The sequence below is a fragment of the Aythya marila genome, assembly GCF_965140915.1.
Source record: "Aythya marila genome assembly, chromosome: 2".
Lineage (NCBI taxonomy): Eukaryota > Metazoa > Chordata > Aves > Anseriformes > Anatidae > Aythya > Aythya marila.
Window position 1 is genome coordinate 82,125,725 of NC_139043.1, and position 23,802 is coordinate 82,149,526.

Consider the following 23,802-nt stretch of genomic DNA (forward strand, 5'->3'; position numbering starts at 1 on the left):
CCCGCCCACAGCCCCGGCCGCGGCTTCCGCCCGCCCGCCCGCCGCCGCCGCCACCGCCTCGGCTGCCGGCCCCATCCCAAGCCCCAGCCCCGGCCCCAAGCCCCAGCCCCGGCCCCGGCTCCTCCCGGCCGCGCAGGGCGCGCGTGCGCGGCGGCGGCGCAGGAGTTGGGACGTTCAAAATGGCCGCCGCGGCCGAGCCCCAGCTGCTGCGGGCGCCCGAGTAAGGGGGCGGCGGAGGGGGGGGGAGGAGGAAGAGGAGGAGGAGGAGGGAGGGGAGGAAGGAAGGAGAAGGGGACGGGGGTGAGGGGAGCGGTGGTGGTGGATGGAGGAGGGAGAAGGGAGGCGGCGTGGACGGAGAGGGGTTGCTAAGAGGCGGCCGGCGGGGCACGGCGACCGCGAGGAGGAAGAGGAGGAGGAGGAGGAGGAAGGGGAGGAAGGCGCGGGGCCGGCACCGCGTGGGCCGCGGGCTCGGAGGGCGCTGAGGCGAGCCTTCCTCCCGCCTCGGCCTGCCCTCCTCCTCCTCCTCCTCCTCGTGTGGCCCCACGAGGTGCTTCCGTGCCTGGTTTCTGCCCTCTGAGCATTTTATTTTATTTTTTTTATTTATTTTTTTTTATTTCTCCTCCGGTTAATCCTGGGAGTAGAGGACGCGAGTGAAGAGCGTGTAAAAAAAAAATATATATATATAAATAAAAATAAGGGCGCTCGGAGAGGCAAAGCGAGGAAATGAGGCGGTGAGAGGGAGCCCGAAGGTAGGAAAAATGGGCGCCGCCTCTTCGCAGAGCTTCCTGAACTCCCTGTGGAGCCGGGGCTGTCACAGGAGTAAGTCCTGACCCCTCTCAGGCTGAAGCCCCTGGCCCCAAAATGTGCAGCTACCTCGCTGCCTCCCCGCTTTGTGAGGTCTCCCTAAAAGCTTTCCCAGCTCCGAGCTGTTCACATGCAGCGAAAGTTTGTGCGTGTTCCCACGGCACTGCTTGAGGGAAATCCTGCACGTGAACTGACCGAAATATCTCATGCTGACAGAACTTATCAATAATTGAGTGTTTGAGGTGCAAAAGCGAACAAAACGGGTGGTCATGTTAGCGATCTGGTGGCCAGAGATGCTGCCGTGGGGGTGCACCCCGTCTGGGGCCTCTGCTACCAGCTCTCGCTTTTGCAGAAAGTGAGGCAAAGATCTTACATAACGTGGTGATACATTTGATTAAAAAAAACTTCCTTCTGGCTTTCGGTGTCACCTTATCTGGAGCAGCTTGAACAGATCAGGTTTTTTGTTGCTGTTCCTTAATATTTCTGTAGTGTACTGGAAGGACATCAGTGTGTTAACAGGGTACTCTCACAGCTTCCTGTAGCCAGCTTAAAGGAATCCTAAAAGATGCACGGTTACCTCAGTACTCCCCTTGCCACCTTTCTCTGCCCTTTTGCTAACTCATTGCACTGATGCTATTTGGATGCTATGTGGATTGCAAATCCGAACTGAGAAAGTTTTAAACCTAACCCTTTTTTCGTTTTTGGTATTTTTTTGTGCCTAATGTGACATTGAATGAACTCATCACAGTTTGTCCTCTTTTGGATATTCTCTTGTCACAATGGTGTCAAGTGACAGGAGGGGGCAGTTAAGAGGAATACCCTGCTTTGCAGTAAGCAGTAGTAGTGGTAGATATGTAGAAGGGAAAACATACAGTGTTCAGACTTAAGTTTCTATTAGAAACTTCAGTATTTTGTAACTCCCAGTCTGTCCCCTCAGAAAGTGAAGGAGAACACTTCAAAACAATAAAGGGTTAACGGTCTTAGCAAATTATTTTGGTGAATATCGCCAAAAAGTCAGGTTTGTTTTCCAGTACTTGAATTTGCACCAACTCAGGTAGGAGAGAATCCTGTACTGTGTTGTTTATACATCCTGTTCTTAATTAGGAAAACAGTGATCTCATTTATAGTGAGGTGCTGTCCTTTAGATGTCTTAGAATATTTCTGATACACTTAAACTCCTGGATTGCTGGGCGTATGACCCTAGCGGAGTTCAGAGGATGTCTCTACCTTTCTGTGCACATCCCACCACTGCTCCAGGCCATCGTGGTCAGAGAACTTCTTGTCTGTGAGCAAGCCTGAGAAAGATCTGTATTTAAATGACTGGAGTGTTGGTAAATTCCAAAACTAGTGCAGGTGGGGTGAGTTTGTGGAAAGGTTAATTTAGCTGGCACCTGTGCTGTGATTTGGCAACAGATTTCAGAAGGCAAATATCCATTGTAGCATAGCTGATAACTTAATTGATGTTCTGAAGAAGGTATTTGCTAAACACTGTGCAAGTCTATTGATAATCCAGTTTTGGCTTCTAAGGAAGGTAACACAAATGAATGCCTGACATGTCAGGGCTGGATAATGTAACTTTTGAAGGTGTTGTACTAATTAAATTGCACATTGCTTTTACTAGCTAATTGAATTGAGTTTTTTTTTAGACATTACCATTCTAATTTTAATAACCTGCTGTATACTTATTTTCTATTTTTTTGCCCAATGCCATCCTGCAGGTCTAAAGATAACTGCTTTTTTTTCTCATGAAGCCGATAGTCTTCTATACACGATTGGAAGGCTTTTCTGAAATTAAACTTCCTTAATTTCTCCTGTCCTTGATAGTGTTCCCTGCTTTGCAAATATAAATAGATCATAAAAACATATTTTTATTTTCCGACAGGTGTATACATGTACAGAAAGGAGTAACAAGAGAATCAGTCTGCCTTGCCTGAAGTTTTGCACAATGGTTTACTTAGGTGGTCAGAATCATCCCTTGGCATAAGTTTTGATCTTGGAAGCAAAACTGTGGCCTGCCATCTGAAAGTACTTTTAAAAGGCATAGCTTGAGTTAGGCATGTGAGTAGAGCAGCAAATAAGAAAGATGATTTGCTGTACCTTCCTTCTGTGGTGTTTTTTTTTTTTGTTTTGTTTTGTTTTTTGCAGTCAGCTGTCTGTCCATGATGAATCTGCTGTTATAACTTCGTTACAATGGCTGTACGCTTTTAGTTCTCTCAAAAGCAGATAAATCCTACTTCTATCATAAAAGGCTAGCAAAGTAACATGAGATAAAGTAAAGGACTGAAGTGAGTTGCTAATACTAATCTGTATGTATTTTTGCAGGGCTGAGGATACTAATGTGTCGGAGAAAAGTACAAATGAAGAAAATGGGGAAGTATCGGAGGCAGACCAACCTCAGAACAAGCACAACCGACACAAAAAAAAGAAACACAAACATCGAAGTAAACACAAGAAACATAAACATTCTTCAGAAGAAGATAAGGACAAAAAACACAAACACAGACACAAACATAAGAAACATAAACGGAAAGAGGTAGCCGATGCCTCTGACAAAGAAGATGGACCAGCTAAAAGAACTAAAATTGATTTTCTAGCTCCTCTGGAAGACTTGGAGAAACAAAGAGCATTATTGAAAGCTGAACTTGAAAATGAATTAATGGAAGGAAAAGTCCAGTCTGGTATGGGATTAATATTACAAGGTTACGAGTCAGGATCTGAAGAAGAGGGGGAAATTAATGAAAAAGTGCGGAATGGGACGAGGCCCGCAACAAAGTCAAGCACCAAGGGGAAACTAGAACCTGTGGAAAATAAAGCTAGTTCCAAGAAAGGAAATAAGAGTGAATCAAAAGAAAGGACTAGGCACAGGTCCGACAAAAAGAAAAGCAAGGTAGGAGTTGACGGAATCAAAGAGAAGACAACTAGAAGCAAGTCAAAAGAAAGGAGAAAATCCAAAAGCCCTTACAAAAGAAGTAAGTCTCAAGATCAGACAAGGAAATCAAGATCTCCGATGCTTAAAAGGCGATCTCAGGAGAAAAATAGGAAGTCTAAATCTCCCCCAGAAGACAGAAATAAGGCTGATGATAAAAGTAAAACAAGAGATCGCAGAAAGTCTCCGGTTGTAAATGAAAGCAAAAGTCGAGATCGTGGCAGAAAATCCAAATCTCCAACAGAACTCAGAAGCAAATCCAAAGATAGACGATCACGGTCCAAAGATAGAAAATCTAGGCGATCAGAGACTGACAAAGAAAAAAAGCCAATTAAATCTCCTTCTAAAGATGCTTCTTCAGGGAAAGAAAACAGGTCCCCTAGAAGACCTGGCCGAAGCCCAAAAGGAAGAAGCTTATCCCCCAAACCACGTGAAAAGTCGAGAAGAAGCAGATCCCCTCTCTTCAATGATCGTAGATCTAAACAGAGTAAATCCCCCTCTCGAACCCGGTCTCCAGGTAGAAGACTGAGGAGTAGATCAGTAGAAAGGAAAAGAAGAGAATCGGAAAGGAGGCGTCTGTCTTCTCCCAGGTAACTTGAAGATGTCATGAATTGTTGCAAAAATGCCTTATGGGGTGAACTGTCTTCTAGTTTGGTGTTTCTCTTTTATTTTGAAAATAGCTATCAAAAGGGGAATCCAATTGTATGTTACAAGTTTCCTTTATATGTGGTTCAGGTTTCAAAAATATTACCCCCCAGACATGCAGACTCAGTGTGGGTTGTTAAAATACCGAGTTACTTGCTGCTCACGCCAGTACTGTGAGCAAGTTTTATAGCTCAGGTTTGGCCTTTTGTCACTCTGTTCCATCCAGGTTTGAATTTCCAATTTGGGTCTTAGTTAATGGATTTGTTTTCAGGAATTCCTGAGAAGAGAGCTCTCTCTCTTCGCTCTACTCTTAAATTTCAGTGGTGGCTGACAGTGGGTAATTAACACCACCACACACCCCCCAAAATAGTCATACTGTCAGCACGATGTAAACAAATCTTTAGTATCAAGATGTCCTTCTTAGTTGTTTATTTCTTAAGTATTTTGTCACTCGTTTGCTATAGGTACGGTAGGGTTTCTCTGTATTGATCTGTGTTACTGCTGAGACTGAGCTCATGTATCATTGCCATATTCTGCATACACCCAACTGAGGGAAGACAGGCAGAAACCTTTTTAGTGCACGTTTAGCATTTGTTTTAAAAGGTGGTTTAGCCTCTGAAAAGAAGTTACCTTGAGATCTGGTGTAAACCATCAGGTAATAATTTCTAGTATCCCCGTCTCTGAAGCTGACACGGCCTGGGTGGTAAGTTTCCAGAGAACAACAAAAATGTATACTCTTCTGGAAGATAACTCGTTAAATGCAAAAACAATTCAGCGGGCAAAAGCGTTCGGCATCGCTTTTGGATGATGAATAAGTTTTAAATAGTTTTAAACTTTTTAACATGGATTTTAGCTTCACACATTCAGAGAACTAAGAAGTATGAACTCGCACCTTGGAACCGCTCAGATATAACTCGGTAATTAGCATCACGTAAGTGTGAAAGTCGTTCTGCCTGCATCACCAGGGTTACTCTAGTTTCAAGTATGGGTATCTTCCACAGGCACGGTTACCAGCTTGCTTTGACTGGGCTGTTGATAAGCAATAGTGCAGCTGCTTTGGAGAATGGCCCCAGTGGTGTTAACCAGATTGAACGAGTATTGTAAATGCAACCAGTTTATCTGACTGCTTCTCGGTGAATGGGCATGCCGTTAAGCTTCTTTGATGTGGTATTTGTCTGTCTTAGCGTTTTACATCTTTCACTTTTCATTTCTAATGACAGCTGGCAGTGTAGCCAGTTTGAATTAGTTGTCTCAACACTACTTCAAGTGATGCATGTGTCTAGAATTGTGCTGTCAAGTTTATAGAAAGGTAACTTTGGTAATGCTGTGGTGAGTAGGGGACTACTGAGAAATACCTTTTGCTGGAAGCGTTTGCAAATCATTAGGAGACGTTTTTGTGGGACATCTTGAGCCAACGCTCCTATGTTGGAGTATTACCTACCTGTGACTACCCAGGCTGCCAGAGAAATTCAGCTTTGACGAGCATTTCTAACCACAGATTGCCAGTAACTTTATTTTTCCTGTTTGTTTCCAGTGTTCTAGTCATGTGAGGTGCTTAGTTCTATGACTGAAATTGTTTTTCTTACAGATATTTTGATATTTTGGCAGTACAACCACTTTGTTAATTAGGAAGCCTAGAACTGTCAGTTTATCCTCTGATTATTATTTTTTGGTAATACTGTTCACAAGAACACAGCCTAAATTAAATGGGATAAAGAGATCAATCAGCCTGCTCCATCGTTGGATTCTTGCAGAAACTGGCAGAACTTCTGTATGCCCTTAACTTTTTGTGTCTCACCATTCACTCCTATGCATCAGTTCTGTATGTGTGTCCCTTATACATAGCTAGGGTATTTGAACCTGAAATAATAGTTGCAAAAAATAAAAAATCATTACAGAATGGGTAGAATTAATCTTTCAGACCCGAGAGACTTTGTTCATTGATGGCGTACAGCAATAACTTGTCCTGATTCAATTTAAAAGAAAATTAAAAGAAATAGAATAGCAACGGTTTATTTGAATGTTTGAACAATGGCATAGAAATATTTCCAAGAGTTTATGTTGCAGCCTTGTCAGAATAGTAGTCAAATATTTTTTTAGCATTCATTCTTTACAATTTTGGGTCAAGGAATACAATTAAGCTTTTAAATATCATTGGCTCATCAAGGATGTTTTTCTTTCTTAAATAATTGTGCATCTATGTAGACAAGAATGAACAAATTTTGAACAGTACATGGTGTCTAACTTCTTTAAATTTGAGAAGGGTTAAGTGAGAATTGTAGTTTCCAGCTGCTGTACTAGAATGTGTGAAATGCTGGAACAGTCCAGTTCTAGTGCCCAAATTGAGGAAGACATGGAAGTCATTGCTGTGGAGTAGCTTTGTGCTAAATTTAAACTTTATTGTGAAGTTTCTGAGAATTTCAACAATTAGTTTTTGGGTTTTCTTTACTGCTTAAATACAGCTTCTGATAAACATGAAAACAGGCCACTATTTAAGTAAGACCCAAATACGAGCTCTGTTTTAAAACCTTTCTCAGCTTTATCATAGCAATTGAGCTTTGCTTCCAGAATTGTCCTAAACTAGACCTACGTATGGGCACGTATTTCCCAGCGTGGGAAGAAACCTGCAAGGAGGGCAGCCAGTTCTGCAATGCATTTTTATCCATTTCCTGCCCTCAGAAGCCCGTCTGGTGGACCCTCACCTGCAGTGAGATACTTAAAGCGAGCTTTTAGAAGGAATTGCAGGTTTGCTTTTCTCACTTTGCTCCCAATTTTACTACTGTCCTCTCTCTTTATTTTTAGAACGCGGACCAGAGATGATATTTTGTCCAGACGCGAAAGATCAAAAGATATCAGCCCACCCAGCAGATGGTCTCCATCCAGAAGGAGGTCTCGGTCACCCATTAGAAGGAGGTCTCGGTCACCTCTTCGGCGTAGCCGATCACCAAGAAGGCGGAGTAGGTCTCCTCGGAGGAGGTAAAGATACCACAGTTCCATTTTGTTTCTTAAAATGGGAATTAAAAAACACTAAGCATCTCCTGAGAAGAAAAAAGATTTATGCATTTTCAGTCCACATTTATGTGCTAGCGTAGTTGAATTAATTTTGTGCTCCACAAATTGATTTGTTACTTGGAGTTGCTGTGTATCTTTGTTTCTTGAATTGATTTTCCTCCTTTTCTTTTGAAAATCAAGAAAACAAAACCAAAAAAATAACCCTCTTACTGTTACTAGGGATAGAGGCCGAAGAAGTAGATCTCGCCTTCGAAGGAGATCCAGGTCACGTGGTGGCCATAGACGTAGGAGTAGAAGCAAAGTTAAAGAAGACAAATTTAAAGGTAGTCTTTCTGAGGGTATGAAAGCTGAACAGGAATCTTCATCGGATGAAAAGTAAGTTTTAAGATCTAACTTAAGCTTCTTATCTGAAAATACAGATCTCATTACATGGAGAATGAATTGATGTTTTTATTTCATGCTGTAGTTTCTGGCTTGTCACCTAAAACCTTAATCACATGTTTTAGTACTTATAATCTTATCAAATGACTGTTGAGATGCCCTAGAGTATCGAGATCTGTTGTCTAGTGGGCAGGCCAGAGGGGATGATGTGTGGTTTGGTTGCTAAATTCAACTTGATTAATATCTTGTGAAAATCATTTGGTCTGTGTGTATCTCAGCTTATTGCTTGAAAAACTGTAACAGCTGAAAGGATTGCCACTAGCAAATTGTTTTTGTACTCGCTAAATATCTAATTAATCCAACTGAATAAGAATATGCATTCATAACAATCAGGTTTGCAGTTACAAATAAAATACTGAGTCCCAGTGAGATAACTAAAGGCACCTTTTCTCAGTAAGGAGATGTATTAAATCCCAGTGTGTGAGGTTACACCTTTGCTTTCTGAGTTAGCTGTATAGCCTTTGTTTAATATTTTATTCTGCACTAAAAACTGCATTTGATAAAATTCAGTACGTAATCTTATCTTTATAATGTTATATAAAAAGTAATTATATTTTTATAGTCTTGAAGATTTTGATTTGGAAGAAGAAGATGAAGAAGCAGAGATAAGACAAAGAAGGTTACAGCGGGAAGCAATTGTTCAGGTATGTGGTTGTATTATCACGTGGGTTCCCCCTTCGTGAAAGTAAATAATGTATTTAGTTGTACATGTGAATTTATTCCGATGAAGGTCTTGCTCCTTGTAAGAAGTGGCAGTAGTGACAGGTATGACGTGGTTGAGTCCCCTGAAAGGGAGCTGACGCCAAGCCAAGGGGTTGTAATTCTAAACCACAAGTTGGGTGTCTTTTAAGGATGGCATTTAGCACATGGTTAGAATGCAGTAGGCAAAATGCTTTAGCATATTTATTTGTAAAAATATTGCTCATAATTAGTGCTGTTTAAAATAAGGTCTATGTTATAATAGTCACATTTTGAGTTTTATGCAATGCTCATTGTAAAAATTCTTTAGAACTATGATTATTTTTTTCTTAAGCACTCTCTTTCACTCTGTGTGCCGGAGTGGTTTCAGAATAAATCTGGAAGCATTGACATTTTGTCAAGCCCAAGGAATCCGTTGATTTTCACTAAATTCAACTTTTACAGAAATATAAAAGCCTGAAAAGACAACTTTTTTAGCCTGATTTTTTGGCTTCAGCAGTAGTGCGTTGTAGCAGAATGAGTTTTCACAAGCTGTATCCAGTTCTACAAATCTGTTGCCGTTAGAGATGTAGGTGATTATGAAAGCTTAACTTTAGCACAAACCATTCAGAGTGAGCATAAAAAATAATTGTGATAAACTGTGTTGCTGAGATTAATAATTCTGTTGTGTTTAGAAATACAAGGGCCAGGTCCAGCCAGAAGACAGTAATATATCTGTGCCATCTGAACCAAGCAGTCCTCAAAGTAGTACGCGTAGTCGCTCAAATTCGCCAGATGACATCCTAGAAAGGGTAGCTGCTGATGTTAAAGAGTACGAACGGGAAAATGTGGACACATTTGAGGCATCAGTGAAAGCCAAGCACAACCTCATGACGGTTGAACAGAACAATGGTAAGAATCTGAAATACCGCTGTATAAAACTGTGTGAATGCTCAGCTCGTAAGCAGAACACTGCAAAAGAGCCATCGCTTGATTTCTTTGTACACCTTCATAGACCGTCTGCAATGCAGCCTGTAGTGTTTGGAAAAACTGCCTTTTTTTTTTGTCCTTTGAAATGGGATTGCTGTAAATCTTCCAAGCAGTCAAAGGTGTGTCTCTAGTTGCCACGCAAATATACTTGGGCTAGTTTAACTACTCAGGTAATTGCAGCATCGTGCTGTTTAACCTGCAAAACCCTTCAGGAGATAGTTGGACAGTTAGCTTGCATTTCGTATCATGTACTAGATACATCTTTGGGAACTAAATAAGCTGTGTCCTAGTGGATGCTGCTTTGCAGTAGTAAAGCTGCATTTCTTTGGGACTGGTATCACGACAAACTGCTCTGTAGTTTGTCCTGGTGTTCCCTTGGGCAGTATGTTTTCAGATTATTCTTGTGCAGTGGAGGTAGAAGGAATCATACTAACCACCTGCCCTCTGTTAAGCATAGTACAAGTTGAAACTGAGTCTTTTCTGTGTGTACAGTCAATAATATCTTGTTCCTTTTTTGTGAGAGGTATATGATGTTCTCTCATTTTGTCCACTAATGTACACGGAAATACAGCTGTTAACTACACAGACATTTTTAAGATACAAGAGATTTAAAAAAAAAAAAAAACTGATCGAATACACACATGATGTCAAGGATTTTTTTTTATATTGATAGGATTCTGGATCAGGGGTGGCTATAACAACAATAGGAAACAGTGGATCATCTGTTTTTTGTCAGAGCTATTTTTGATTTATATCCTGCCCTCCTATAGAGGCATGATAGTAAGTCGCTAAGGAACTAGTTAGTAATTCATTGTAGCCCAGTGAAAACGTCAGCAACTCAAACGAAGAAAACTTAAGGCAGTTGCTGCAAGGGTCCACACCTGGAAACAATGGTGTCAGCATGATGGATGAGCATTGTGATGCTTTCAGATTTCAGTCCAGATATTTTGTAGGAAAGTCTGTAGGCATTATGAGAACTGAAGAATACCGAGGTAAAGGGTTTATTTTTCCCCATTGCTTGATATCCTAAATGGAGTATGTGTAATTCACTATGGTCATGAAGGAATGCTATCATAATTTGTGTTGCAAAATAGTTTGAAGGTTATTTGCATTCACTAATGTGTGCTTAATTTGTATTTCTTTGTTTTTATCTTGTCAACCAAGTAAAATGTCTTTGGGACTTTAAAGATGATTAAAAGGTGAGAAAGGGATAATCTTGCCCACATTAAGATTCTCTTATGTTTCTCTCTTAAACATAATTAACTTTGTCCTTAACTGTAAGCTACACGAGATCCTTTTTGACATGGTTGAAGAAAGCACTAACCGAAGAAAGGGTTTCTGGGCTTTTCAACTTTTACTGAAATACTTTGTGATTAGCAGAAACCCCTGAACTTGTGTATTAAAAACATGTCAGTTTTTTAATACATATATACACTGTCCTTGTCTGTAGGGATCATGTACAGTATTTATTCTTTCTTTCTGTTATGTGAGTTGCTTGAAAGCTGTCATACTTAATTTTTCAAGGAGGTGCAAATTTTTTGAGTGCTTTGAAGAACTTCACCAATCTGAGTTTTGTATTTCTAGGATATAAAATGGTATTTGTTAGTAAAGCCACCTGTTTGCCACCATATTGATTTTGAGATTATATTGTAAGAATATCAAGTCAAAAATTGTATTGGTAACAGTTATAAGTTTGTCATCTCTTTCATGTTGAGTAACCTGAATTTCCTTTTAAGGTTCAGCTCAGAAGAAACTGCTAGCTCCTGATATGTTCACAGAATCAGATGATATGTTTGCTGCATACTTTGATGTAGGTAATTCTTGGAGATGAAATGTATCATTTTTTCCCTGCTTGATTTTTGTTGAGGAGTTGCTGTTGCTTGAGGTTTGTGGGAATGCTTATTTGTACAAGCACGTGTAACTGAGTGGATAATGTGTTCTTTTGATCAGCTGAGGCAGACAAAGTGGTTGTTAGTTAATATTTCAGTGGGGGGTAAAAAAAAAAAAACACACACAAAAAACCTGCTGAAATTAAGAGGATTTTTGCCAGAATAAACAGGGATATAATCTGCTGTTTAAGTGGGGCCTATGATTGCACACAGTAACAAACTTATTTATACGTTACTCTTTTATGTTCGAGTTAGCATGCTGCACTGTTCTTTCTTCAGGGAAGCGTACTTTCTGCAGAGATTTGTGTATGGTTAATTAGAAAGTGTCTGTGTAGTGTGTTTTGATTTGCTAATGATGCTGTGTTGGAGTAATGTAGTGGCTTGTTCTTGGATGAAGAGTTGCATTTCCTGTTTTTACTTTTTGCACTATTCCAGCAGCTTTTCTGTAAATGTGCTGAAGTGGCATGCAAATCTTGCCAGTCCAGCGAGTAGTTTTCATACTAGTTGTTGCTGATATGCAACAACTTGAAATATGTACAGGTAACATTTTTTTTCTTAACTCAGATTCTCCAGTTAAACTTGTTTTATGGCAGACATAATCTGTAAGTTTTGACAGAAGTATTGGTGACAGAAGGCTGCCTTTGTATCACTATAACATACAAAAACAACAACAACAAAAAAAAAAAAACAGAACACTTAAACCTGGAAAAAGATAAATACTTAAAGAACAATGGAGGTTTTGTTCTTTTAAAAACTTCAAAATTGCAAGGAGGGATTTAAATAGCTTGTAAGTAACCAGTTCCCCCTCTAAAAAACTGTTGTGCAATTGAAGGTATTTTGTACTACCCATTTGGATTTTTGATAATATATTGCCAAATCTGTTAAAAGATGTCAACAGCAATTGTAGTAATTGTATGGTCATAAGTATAATAGTATGGATTCTGTGAAGTGGCACTGAATGAACAGAAATTCAAGGCTTAAACTATTAAAATTACCCCCTCAAATTGCTAAACTTTACTACAAACATACTGAATGCAGTGTCTTATTCAGATGACCCAAAATGCGTGTTCTAATTTGACTTGTGTAGAATCTCTGTAGGTAATAGTTGAAACTTGGCCCATTTCTCATCTTTAATAATAGTTCCATTGGTTGTCCCTACCCCCTTCCCTTGCAGCAGTCTTCAAATGCTTGTATTTAAATAGCCTTTTGTGTTCAGTAGTTTCTCTTCTCCTACAAGGTAAGTGTGTTTGTAGTGTGGGGAAGAGCATTGTTTCAGTAGGATAAAAGTGCCTAATCACATCGACCTGGTTTGTATTAGTAAACATTAAGGAAAAATATATGAGTGTGCAATCAGAGCTGTTAATTTCGTTCTTTCTGTTTCAGAGTGCTCGTTTAAGGGCAGCTGGGTTTGGAAAAGACTTCAAAGAAAACCCAAATCTCAGGGATAACTGGACTGATGCCGAAGGCTATTACCGTAAGTTTTATTTGTTGATTTCCGACTATAGATAAAAGAAGGATGCTAAATGAAAAAGATCCTCATGTCAATGTACTGAAACATTCTAATGGAAATGTTCTGCTGTGCCTTCACTGAGTGTGGCATGCCCACAGTAGTTTTCTGGTCTTGCACACTTGTGTAGCATCGAGTTACTCATACATTTAAAAAAAAAAAAAAAAAATCAAAGTAAAACTAAAACCTGTCCATAGTCACAGCCATGAGATCACCCTCACAAAGTAAGGGGTGCTTGCCAGGATCTGAAACGAAGAGAACAAGCATCCAAGAGAATACAGATAGCAGTTGTGGTAGTTGTCATCTGCAATTCAAAAGGGAGATAATTAAGTATGTTTCACTTCACTAGTCAGTATTGAAGTGTGAAGGCCAAAATATTCATGTAATGGATTAAATAAGCATGCAGGTTTTAACCTCAGGAATGCAAATATTCCAGGCTTTGAAGCACAGTTCATTCTGTGTAGTTTCCACGAATCTGGGTGATATAAAACATTGTATGTTTTGTATGTTAGGTAATGTAAAATTGTACCATTTTGTCCTCTTTATGAATTATACAGAATCGTTTATTTTTCATAAAATGTTTTATGATGCATGTCACTCACAACTCTTACTTTAAATTACTTGATTTTATCCTTCAGGTGTTAATATAGGTGAAGTTCTAGATAAACGTTACAATGTCTATGGTTACACTGGTCAGGGAGTCTTCAGTAATGTAGTACGAGCCAGGGACATGGCAAGAGCAAACCAAGAAGTAGCGGTTAAAATCATCAGGAACAATGAACTTATGTAAGTAATGTTTTTGTTTAATAATGTCATAATAAATCACGTGAGACTGCTGGAAGTTTTTCCCAATGTGATTTGAATCTTCCTTTGTTTCAAGTGAAGTAACAGATTACAGCTGTGATTCCAGCCTGTTCTGCTAATATGAGCCATGTAATTGGAAGCGCTTGAGGACTGTATATCTGCACTTTACAGCTATCACAGGAGCAGGGTACTTGCATTTTCATCAGGCACTATCTCATTTGCAAAGCTGCAGGGTATGGTGGCAAGAAAGAAGCTTACAGTTGTTCACGTGGTCTGCCCAGCCCTAAGATTTCTGAGATGGGAGCTGTAGACTGTGAAATGTTGCTTTGATGGACCAAATCCATTTGGAAAATTGTGGGTTGGATACTAATCAGTCATTTCTAACTTACAAGAAGACCTCTAAGTTAATTATCTTCGCATATTCTTTGTATGTGTGCATGCATATAAGATAAGACAGTGATGGAACGCTGCCTGTAGGACAAAAATTACTGGAGGTCTTTTAGAATGAGTGAACATTAACTAGGGTGATGAATTAAACTGCATTATGTTATATGAGGACTTGTCTCTAATAGTCGCTTTCAGCATCTGCTGCAGTATTGTTGTGGTCATGTGTTGTCTTCTTCCATTATGAGCAACTTAAATGAAAATCTTTTCCACTTTTTATGCATTTTATGTTGGAAGTTTTAAAAGTTGCCTTGCTGTTTGTGTAACTGGGCTATTTTGAGCTATATGAATACTATCTAGAAATGTTTAAGAAAAAAGGTAATAAGCTATTTGTTTGGTATGTTAAGGTAATTTGGTTTGTGCATGTACTTGAGTGTAGTCAGTTTAGTATAAAACTTTTTAAATAGTGTATGTAGTTAAGTAGTTTTTGTTTGAAATATTGTCATATTACAGGACGCAACTAGGAGGAGGGAGGAAAGGATAAGTAGGTTAAAAAGTCACGGGTAATCAAAGAATTAAAAAGGTAGACAATGACAGTAAACCACTCTGCTGGTGTTTTTAAGCAGCGCTGTATTATGTAATCACGAGACACTTCTCATTTTCTGACAATTAAAACAATGAAAGTAAATCTGTAGATTAAGCAAGGTACTAGAATCTCATTTCGTTTTCTAATTCTGCTTTTTTGTTTTCAGGCAAAAAACTGGCCTAAAAGAACTGGAATTTTTGAAGAAGCTCAATGATGCAGATCCTGATGACAAGTTTCATTGTCTAAGGTTGTTCAGGCACTTCTACCACAAACAACATCTCTGTCTGGTATTTGAGCCACTGAGGTAAGGTGACAAATGGATGGGGTTCTCTGTAAAAGTGAGGTAGTACTAAGTGATCTTTAACTTGGCTATTGTTCTAATTTTGACACCGTGTTCTATTGCCAACGTTCAGGAACACTAAGAATTGTAATCCAGAGGTACACACTCACAGTCTGCTGAACTAGTTCAGGTTTACATAGTGTCACTGTGAACTTTATGCCCGGTCAATATTTGAAACAGAATAATGCATTATTAAAGATGGTTCATCTCAGCGGTGCTCCTCTTAACTGCTTTTTATGAAAGCTAAGACAAATTTTTGACTAATTCTTTACAAATTTGGGTTGAAAATGCATTACCGGAGAGGTGGAGTATATGTATGTTCTATGAAGAATGCATATACAACAACCCAAGAAAGAAAAGTGGTTTGCATGCTCACTTCTTCAAATCATTAGGCTTCTTTAACAGGTTGATTGTAGACACTCTTTTTTCATAGATATAGATGCAGTAATTCCCATTCCTACTTTGATGTTGTTTGTATCCACTGTTTTTCTGTCATATTTTAATTCTTGCCATAGATATTTGAGGTGAAGATGAGTCATTTGCTGAAGCAATACAAGTTTATTGAAATGTCTACTTGTTTTCATTAATAAGCCATGTGGCAAACTACTGTCTTGTGATGTGCTGTTTCTTTGTAGCACATTTGTACAGTGTTTCAATCCAGTGATGGCTTTGTCCAGGAATAGTGGTCTTTTTATCTGCCATTCATCATCAAAACACTGCCTCATCAACTTCTATCTCTTGCATATTTTCGTTTTCATTCGTTTCTCAAGAAACTTGGTACAGGGGCAGTACAGTTGTTAAGAAAATGCTGTTCATGTGCAAAGTAATCCTCTCAAATTAATCTGGATTAAAAATATATTCTGAAGTGATGTCAGTCCAGTCTAGTAAGTAGAAATTATGCAGTACAGGATGGATCTGATTGCTCAGCATCTTAGTTTATTGCTGTAGAAAATAGCAAGGTATATATCTGAAGTTGAATGTAACTTTCCCCAAAAATGTCTGAAGTTAACTAGTTTCTTCATGTTCTTCATCTTAGGTTTTGAAGGCAAGTATATTTTCCTTGCTAAGTTCTCTACTGTTCTTTCTCTTTCTTACAATAGTATGAATTTACGAGAGGTGTTGAAAAAGTATGGGAAAGATGTTGGTCTCCATATTAAAGCTGTGCGTTCCTACAGCCAACAGTTGTTCCTGGCTTTAAAACTTCTTAAAAGATGCAATATCCTACATGCAGATATTAAACCAGATAATATTTTGGTAAGTAATACGTAATCAAAATCTATTTTGCATGGACAGTATAAAATCAAGATGTGAAATGAACACCATACTGTTAATTTGGGTTAAGTAAAAAATTACTTCACCTGAAAAGGTTAAGAAAACCTTTTGAAATAAAATGTCATGCTTTGAAATGAAATGCTATCATGGTATAAATAAGTTAGTAAGAAGTATAATGCAGCATCTAAATAACATCTTTCAGGCAATCTTTCTCAAACTAACCTGCATCCATTGTATCTTTTTAGAAAGTAGATCTTCCAAAGACAGCATCCTTTCTTAGGAAAAATCTTGGGACTTCTTTCATCAGTAGTTAAGTGTTCTTGCTTTCTGCAAAATGGAAATAATTTGGTTAAGCTTGGAAGTAGATTCTTCTGTTTGTGTGAATGAGATGATTGGGAAAAGTCATTCATGTCCTCTTATTTTTTTCCTATTAAACATTGTGGTTAGCAGTGTAACAGGTACATCAGAAGAATCAAGTGTGTTGACTTTAATTTTCTTGTTGGTCACCCACGTGACAAACACAGAATTTTATTTTATTTAAAATGGTCAGTTCTTGCCATCTCTGCAGTAAAATGTACTGGTTGAGCATGAGATATGCGAACAGCACTCTGTTTTATGAATGGTGCTCTGGATACCAGAGGTGGAAGTCTGAACTGTTACAATTGGATTATCTAGAATGAAATCCATGGCCAGCAATGATATTTTTCCATACTTTGTGGAGAATGGGATGACTGCATGTCATTGGTGGCCTCCTGACACCTTACTGAGCGTTTGTAGTCATTTCCAGAAAGCCTTTTTATCACCAGCTGTGAAATAATGTTTAACAGATTTAAATACTAACATAGTGGCTGACTTTACCAAGTAGATACTTGAATGTGATGATTAGGCAGCAAGGAATATGACTGCATTTGTTTTAATAATAAGAAGTCTATCCATTATTACGGAAAATAGTAGTACTTACCTGAATAACATGCTGGCCTTGACAATTTTACATTAAAAAAATTGTTTCCTACTACTACACGTTCAATTTCTATGGGGTTCTCTCTGTATCTTAAAAATTTCTGCATTCTGTTACGAAGTGTACTATTTTTCATTTCATTGCAATTATATTTATATTAGGAAGTTCTAATACTCCTTTGTTATGGCTTAATTAGGACTCTGTCAGGGAAAAAGGGATTTCCATTGTGTGCATTGCCATTTCGAAACTAAACTTTTGATACCCAGAAGACTTGCTTTCATGTAGGTAATAATAAAGGATTGATTAAGTAAGGTGACCCAAATAAATAGTCTATTTCTTATTATTTAAACTCCAATATGGAATTACCTGGGAAAAAAATGGAGATATATATCCATATATATATATATATATATATATATATATAAAAATACATAACAAGTGATTAGCTCACTAATGACTAAAGAGTTTAGAAAGATGTTTCTCTTGTAACCAGCTTAATGTGCATGTTGCATTCATTAGGGATAGGGTGGTGCAATTAAGCACATTCAGGTTTTTAAACAACTTTTGATTGCCCTTCATGTGGCGTGTCTTGTCTCAAGTCGCACTGCAGAAGTGGCTCGCTTACCTCCTTAGTGACCGACATGCCTTTACATCCTGGGCTGATTAGTAGGATATTGTCTGCCTGTTCAGAAGATGCTAACTTTTTAATTCTCAAGGGACATGAATAATATTTAGAGGATGCTTGAGGGATTACCTTTTCAAATAACTTTTGTACCAGTTCAGATGAAGCAAAGTGAAGCTGGTGCCCTGATACCGTGGGAGAGTTGTCTGGGCACTGTGGCAAATGATGTACCTTATTTAATAACTATTTAGAAAGTACTGCGATAATGGTATGTGGGATTTTATTGTTCTTTGCATTATTTCTTAAAGAGTTGCTGATTTAAGTGATATTCACTCAGTAATCCTTCGCATGCCATTCAGTGTCATGCCATGATTGTCCAAAGCTGTGAGAGTTTATTTCTGACTCTCTCAGCAGATGTCACTACTAGTGTGCTCTGTGAAGAAGTCTTAAAACAAGGAGGCAAAAAAAAATTGGGAATATTTTCTGTTTAGTTTTTGATCATTGTACAGATGGAAGCTGCTAAGTAATGTGTAAATACACACAATTGATGCAGAAATAATGGAGTAACTTTGAAAAAAAGTAACATGGTAAGAGAAAAAATACGTGAAACTGACCTTTTTCATGTTTCTTAGGATCTGAAGACATTAACTGTCACTTTTGGTTTAAGAAGGTTTGATAGTTTCCTTAGAATACAGAGAAGAAAGATTGAAATACGGGAAGAAACTGCAATTTAAAGGCTGAATGTTTTTCTGATCTCTGACTTAAATGTATTGTTACTTTCACGGTGCTGTTGCCAACTTTGTCTACAACTAGTGCTAACATGTATTAATGTTTAACTTTTCAGGTGAATGAGTCTAAAACGATATTAAAGCTTTGTGATTTTGGATCAGCTTCACATGTCGCAGATAACGATATCACGCCATATCTAGTTAGTAGATTTTACCGAGCTCCCGAAATCAGTAAGTAAATTTGGATTGGTTACACGTATTTTAAGCAGCAGTAGTATATACCAGTAGTAGGAAATGAGAATTTGACTTGAGTTTACTTCCTGCTTGGTCTGAGCAAAACACCACTCTGGAAATATGATGGCTGTCAAAAAATTCAGACTTGAAAGCATATGTGACTCTTCGTATGTGTTGGTGGTCAGCTCAGTGAGGACAGGGAGAAGTCATTCTGATTTGTTGTAGTTCTGTTTTAATTCAGAGGTACTGTTCGGACTTAGCAGTTTTTGACTGACTTAAGGTATTGTGATTAGTTTGGGTGTGAGGTAAAAGCCTGTCTTTCTAAAACTGGGAAGCATAATGAAAAGGCTTGCATCCTGCATTTATGATAATTATGGTGCTTCTCCTCTCAGGAATAAGAACCTATATTGTTTCCAAACCAGATATTTCTTTCATCTGTCTGCTATTACGTCCTTAAAGCTGCTTTTATGGAATTAACTTCCATTGTTCTGTTTCAGTTATAGGAAAAATCTATGACTATGGTATAGATATGTGGTCTGTAGGCTGCACATTGTATGAACTTTATACAGGAAAAATCCTCTTTCCTGGCAAAACCAATAACCACATGTTGAAACTAGCCATGGATCTCAAAGGAAAGATGCCAAACAAGGTACGGAAAATAAGTATATGACTTTTAATTAATATCTAAAACTGCTGTTATAAACAGCAGAACATAATTTCTATTTCCTGCCTGAATTCTGCTTCTTATCATATACATCTTCTCTTAACAGCAAGTAAATATCAGACATCCTATGACTGTATAATTTATATTGATTTAAAATCTTAAGAAGTGAAAGTATACAGCTTCTTTTTCATAGACTAAGTATAAAGTGAAAGCAGAAAACTTCTAAGCACTGACCTGAAAAAGATACGTAAGTCAATGGAAGATGCTCTCTCCTTTTGCAAGTGGCTTGAACTGTGTTTTTTATTCAGTCTAGTTATTTCTCACTGTCCTTTTGCTGTATATTTCAGAAATGCTAAATTAGTCATGTTGCAATCAGTTGGTAGGTGTTGATGCTAATTATGGATTTGATACCGCGTAGATACCTTACCTAAAGCTCTTGCTTTTCACTAATTTTTCAGATGATTCGAAAAGGTGTGTTCAAAGATCAGCACTTTGATCAAAATCTCAACTTTATGTATATAGAAGTAGATAAAGTGACAGAAAGGGTAAGTTCTTAATGTGTCCACTATTACAGTATCTCAAACATACCTCGATAACTAAAAGTCATGTTTTGTAAACTATCAGAATGTCCTTTCACAGCAGTGCATACAAGTTACATAATTATAAACTGGTAGAATAGAAGCTTCTAAACTGGTAGAATAAAAATTTTCCTGTGATTCAGTAACATGTTTTAAGAGAAACATTTGGAGGTCGAGATGGAGCAGAATACTCCCAGTGGGTCAGTCCTGTTCAGCTTCTTCATTAATGGTCTGGATAATGAGGTAGAGTGCACCCTCAGCAAATTCACAGATGGCACAAAACCACAGGGAGTGGCTGATACCCCAGAGGGCCACGCAGCCACCCAGAGGGACCTCAGCAGGCTGGAGAGATGGGCTGGCAAGAACCTCGTGAGGCTCAGCAAAGTCCTGCACCTGGAGAGGAACAACTCCAGGCACCAGTACATGCTGGAGGCCACCCAGTTGGAAAGCAGGTCTGTAGAAATGGATTAGGAGTCCTGCTGGATGCTAAGCTGAACGTGTCAGCAATGTGCCCTTGGCAGTAAGAAGGCTAACAGTACCCTCGGCTGCATTAGGCAAAGTATCACCAGCAGGTCAAGAGAGGTGAGTGGTCCTTTAGCTCTTCTCAGCGTTGGTGAGGCTGTGCCTGAAGTACTGTGTCCAGTCCTGGGACCTCCAGTACAAGAGAGACTTGGACATGCTGGGAAATGTTTAGCGTAGGGACACAAAGATGATCAAAGAGCTGGAGCAACTCTCTGGTGAGGAAAGGCCACGAGAACTGGAATTACTGAGCCTGGAGAAGAGGAAGCTCAGGGGTGTGGCATGGAATTTTATCAATGCATCTAAATACCTGAAGAGAGGGTGCAATGGAGATGGAGCCAGGCTCTGTTCAGTGGTCCCCAGTGCCAGGACAGGAGGCAATGGGCACGAACTGGAACACCAGAGGTTCTGTCTGAACATCAGGAAGCACTTCTTTGCTGTGCAGGTGATGGAGCACTGGCACAGGTTGCCCCAAGAGGTTGTGGAGTTTCCTTGGAGATCCTCAAAAGCTGTCTGGATGTGGTCCTGGGCAACCTGCTACAGATGGCCCTGCTTGAGCAGCAGGGTTGGACCAGGTGACCTCCAGAGGTCCCTTCCAACCTCAATTTTTATGTGATTCTGTGAAATCAGAGTTTAATCTTCGTAGGTAGAAAGGCTGTCTCCGCATAACCTAAGCTTTAATTACTAAATACAAGAAATTCTGCCTTCATTTCGGAGAAGGGTGTCATTCTTCAGTGTAATGTGACTGTGTTGCACAGAAAGTAGCAGTGGCCTCCTATGATTTTAACACGCTGTATTTATTAAGAACGGCAGAATTAGTGGTCAGATAGGGGACACTTCCTTCCCAAGGGGAATTTTTACCTTCTCTGTCAACAGGGATATTAGGTTCTGGTATGTACCTGCTGCTGGCAATAGCTGCAGGTACTACTGGCCTACCCCAGTGGCTTTACTTCCACTTTTCCTTTGCCAGCCCTGAATACTTAGGATGCCATGTGATGATGATGAAGGGTGTTGCTGATGAGAGATAAGATAAGCAGCTACTGTTTTTACAGGGTGAAGTTGTATACAAGGTATGGGGTTTTTGTGTGTTACGTCTTTTCTACAAGGTTGCTACTTTTGTGTTTGTAGGAGAAAGTTACTGTAATGAGCACCATTAATCCAACCAAGGACCTGTTAGCAGACTTGATTGGGTGCCAGCGACTCCCTGAAGACCAGCGTAAAAAAGTACACCAGCTCAAGGACTTGTTGGACCAGATCCTAATGTTAGATCCAGCTAAACGGATTAGCATCAACCAGGCTCTGCAGCACGCCTTCATCCAGGAAAAAATTTAAGCCAGATGAAGAAGTTCAAAGGGTTTGAGTAATTAAGATACAAAGACTGAAGAAATTTCACAACAGTTATTAATGTATATAAACATAAATATTTCCCCTGCAAAGTTGAGGAAGAAAAGATGCATTTGAATTAACATCAAGGCTGATATTTCTTTTAGAAATGTTAGAGTAATTCTGTTTTTGTGTCTTATGTGAGAATTTTCACTGTAGAACTGTTTTAATTGCCAAGACTGCACAGAAGTACAATGCTAATGTATATGGTTGCAGTTCGTATATATTATAAAAAAGAAAAAAGCATCTGTTTAAAAAAAAAAAAAAAAAGCAGTAATACTGGGTGGTTGATTTGTTTTTAGCAGACTTGGCTTCATTTTTGTCTTTAAAAAATGGCCAGCATAAATGCTGTTTATATTCACGTTTTCCTAGGTGTGTGTGTGCAGGCCACAGCAGCATGCCCTTGGTGTAGTCAGTGCCGAAGGGGGTCTGTTCCTTCTTGAGCCTGCCCGCAGGGATGGTCTCCTCTTTTAAAGCAGGTTGTGTACAACTTTCAGTACACTGAAGGTAAGCTAACCCATCAACATCACCGGTGTTTAAGCTGTTATTTTACTGGAACAACTGACAAATGAGAGACAATAGCATTGTGGCAGAATTCCCTGCATGTTTGAGAAATGATCTTGTTTTATTTTCTGGCATTGCAACCGTGGCATAGTTACAACTTCCGTTCTGTTCATCACATTTAAAATTTTGAGAGTGCGCACTTGATGGATAGAGCGCCTTCAGTGTACTGTTTCTTATTACTTTAATTTTTTTAATCAACTTGCTATAGACTTTGTATACATTTTGTTAAATACAGTTCACTATGACATAGAGCCAATACTTACAGAAGAGTTTTCATTTAGTAATTACATACGTTGGGATCTCATTCAAAAGACCTTATATCTAAAGGATAGATAGACAACATAATGAAACTTTTTAACTATTTGTATGTCATTTTGAAAGTGTACTGCTTTATGCTAAAAGTGTTTCATTTGTTCATTGTTTTCATTATTTGTGATCATGTTGTCTTTCAATACAGGCATAAACCTTCCACTCTTGAACAAAGCAGCTGCTTTTTAAAAGCGGTAATTGCTTCTTTACCTTTTATTTCTTTTGTAAATGAAGCTTTTCTTTAAGAAATGTGACTTTAAAGTGTTGTCTCTTGCATAAAACAGTTGACACTTACTTATTGTAAAGTGAAGATTGTTCTGCTGCATGTAAAGTGGACCATGCAGATTTCTGTATGTTTTCAGTATGCATCATTAGATAATAAAGTCTTTTGTGAACAAGGCATTTGTAGCCATTTTTAAAAGAATCTGTCTTCAGTGATGGTAAATCAGGTAATTTGTAAGAACCACCCCTGCATTTTCTATTAATCATTTAATTAAAGGGACTATTAAAAACTATGATCTTTGGAAGAGCTATAGGCTATATTAATTAGATATATAATTATCACTGCTTAAAAAACAAAAGAAAGCAAAAAAGTCTACAGATACTGTCTGTCTGCTTTCATTGTAATGAAATTATTCCTGTAGGACGTGGGATTAAATTCAGGCTTTAACTAATGTTTGTGCTGTTTTTCTCACTTTTCCTTTTGATGGTGCTGAAAGAGAAAAAGGAAAGCGAGTCACAGGCCACTCAACGCCTACTCCATGGGGTCTGATTTGCTGAGACACCAACTTCACCTTCCTAACAAGGTTATTTCTGACAGCATGTGTAGATAAACATTTAGCAACAAGTTAAAAACAGCTTGAAACATTTGAGTTGGTTATACAACAGGAGGAAAACAGAATCAAACTTTTCAGGTCCTTACTGCTGTTTTAATGTTCTCTTTTACAAAATTAAGAGGTTCCTCT

At 38.7% G+C, this 23,802-nt stretch overlaps 1 protein-coding gene across 3 annotated transcripts; it reads left to right on the plus strand.

The window, feature by feature from the left end:
- Positions 1-51: 51 nt before the first annotated feature.
- PRP4K (pre-mRNA processing factor kinase PRP4K) lies at positions 52-23,237 on the plus strand. 3 transcript variants are annotated; one of them, XR_014316870.1, is made up of 16 exons: positions 52-220; positions 3,127-4,320; positions 7,178-7,351; positions 7,607-7,762; positions 8,391-8,472; positions 9,202-9,418; positions 11,233-11,306; positions 12,769-12,859; positions 13,531-13,678; positions 14,833-14,970; positions 16,107-16,260; positions 18,703-18,817; positions 19,318-19,469; positions 19,943-20,029; positions 21,710-22,471; positions 22,986-23,237. XR_014316870.1 is itself a non-coding variant. In XM_082752926.1 (15 exons), exons 1-15 carry the CDS (start codon positions 180-182, stop codon positions 21,911-21,913), a joined length of 3,027 nt encoding a protein of 1,008 aa, XP_082609052.1. In that variant the 5' UTR covers positions 52-179; the 3' UTR covers positions 21,914-23,237. The 3 variants fall into 3 exon arrangements, 1 of the variants encoding a protein (XP_082609052.1); XR_014316871.1 differs by having other exon boundaries at positions 21,710-21,987; positions 22,337-23,031; XM_082752926.1 differs by having other exon boundaries at positions 21,710-23,237.
- Positions 23,238-23,802: the final 565 nt, after the last annotated feature.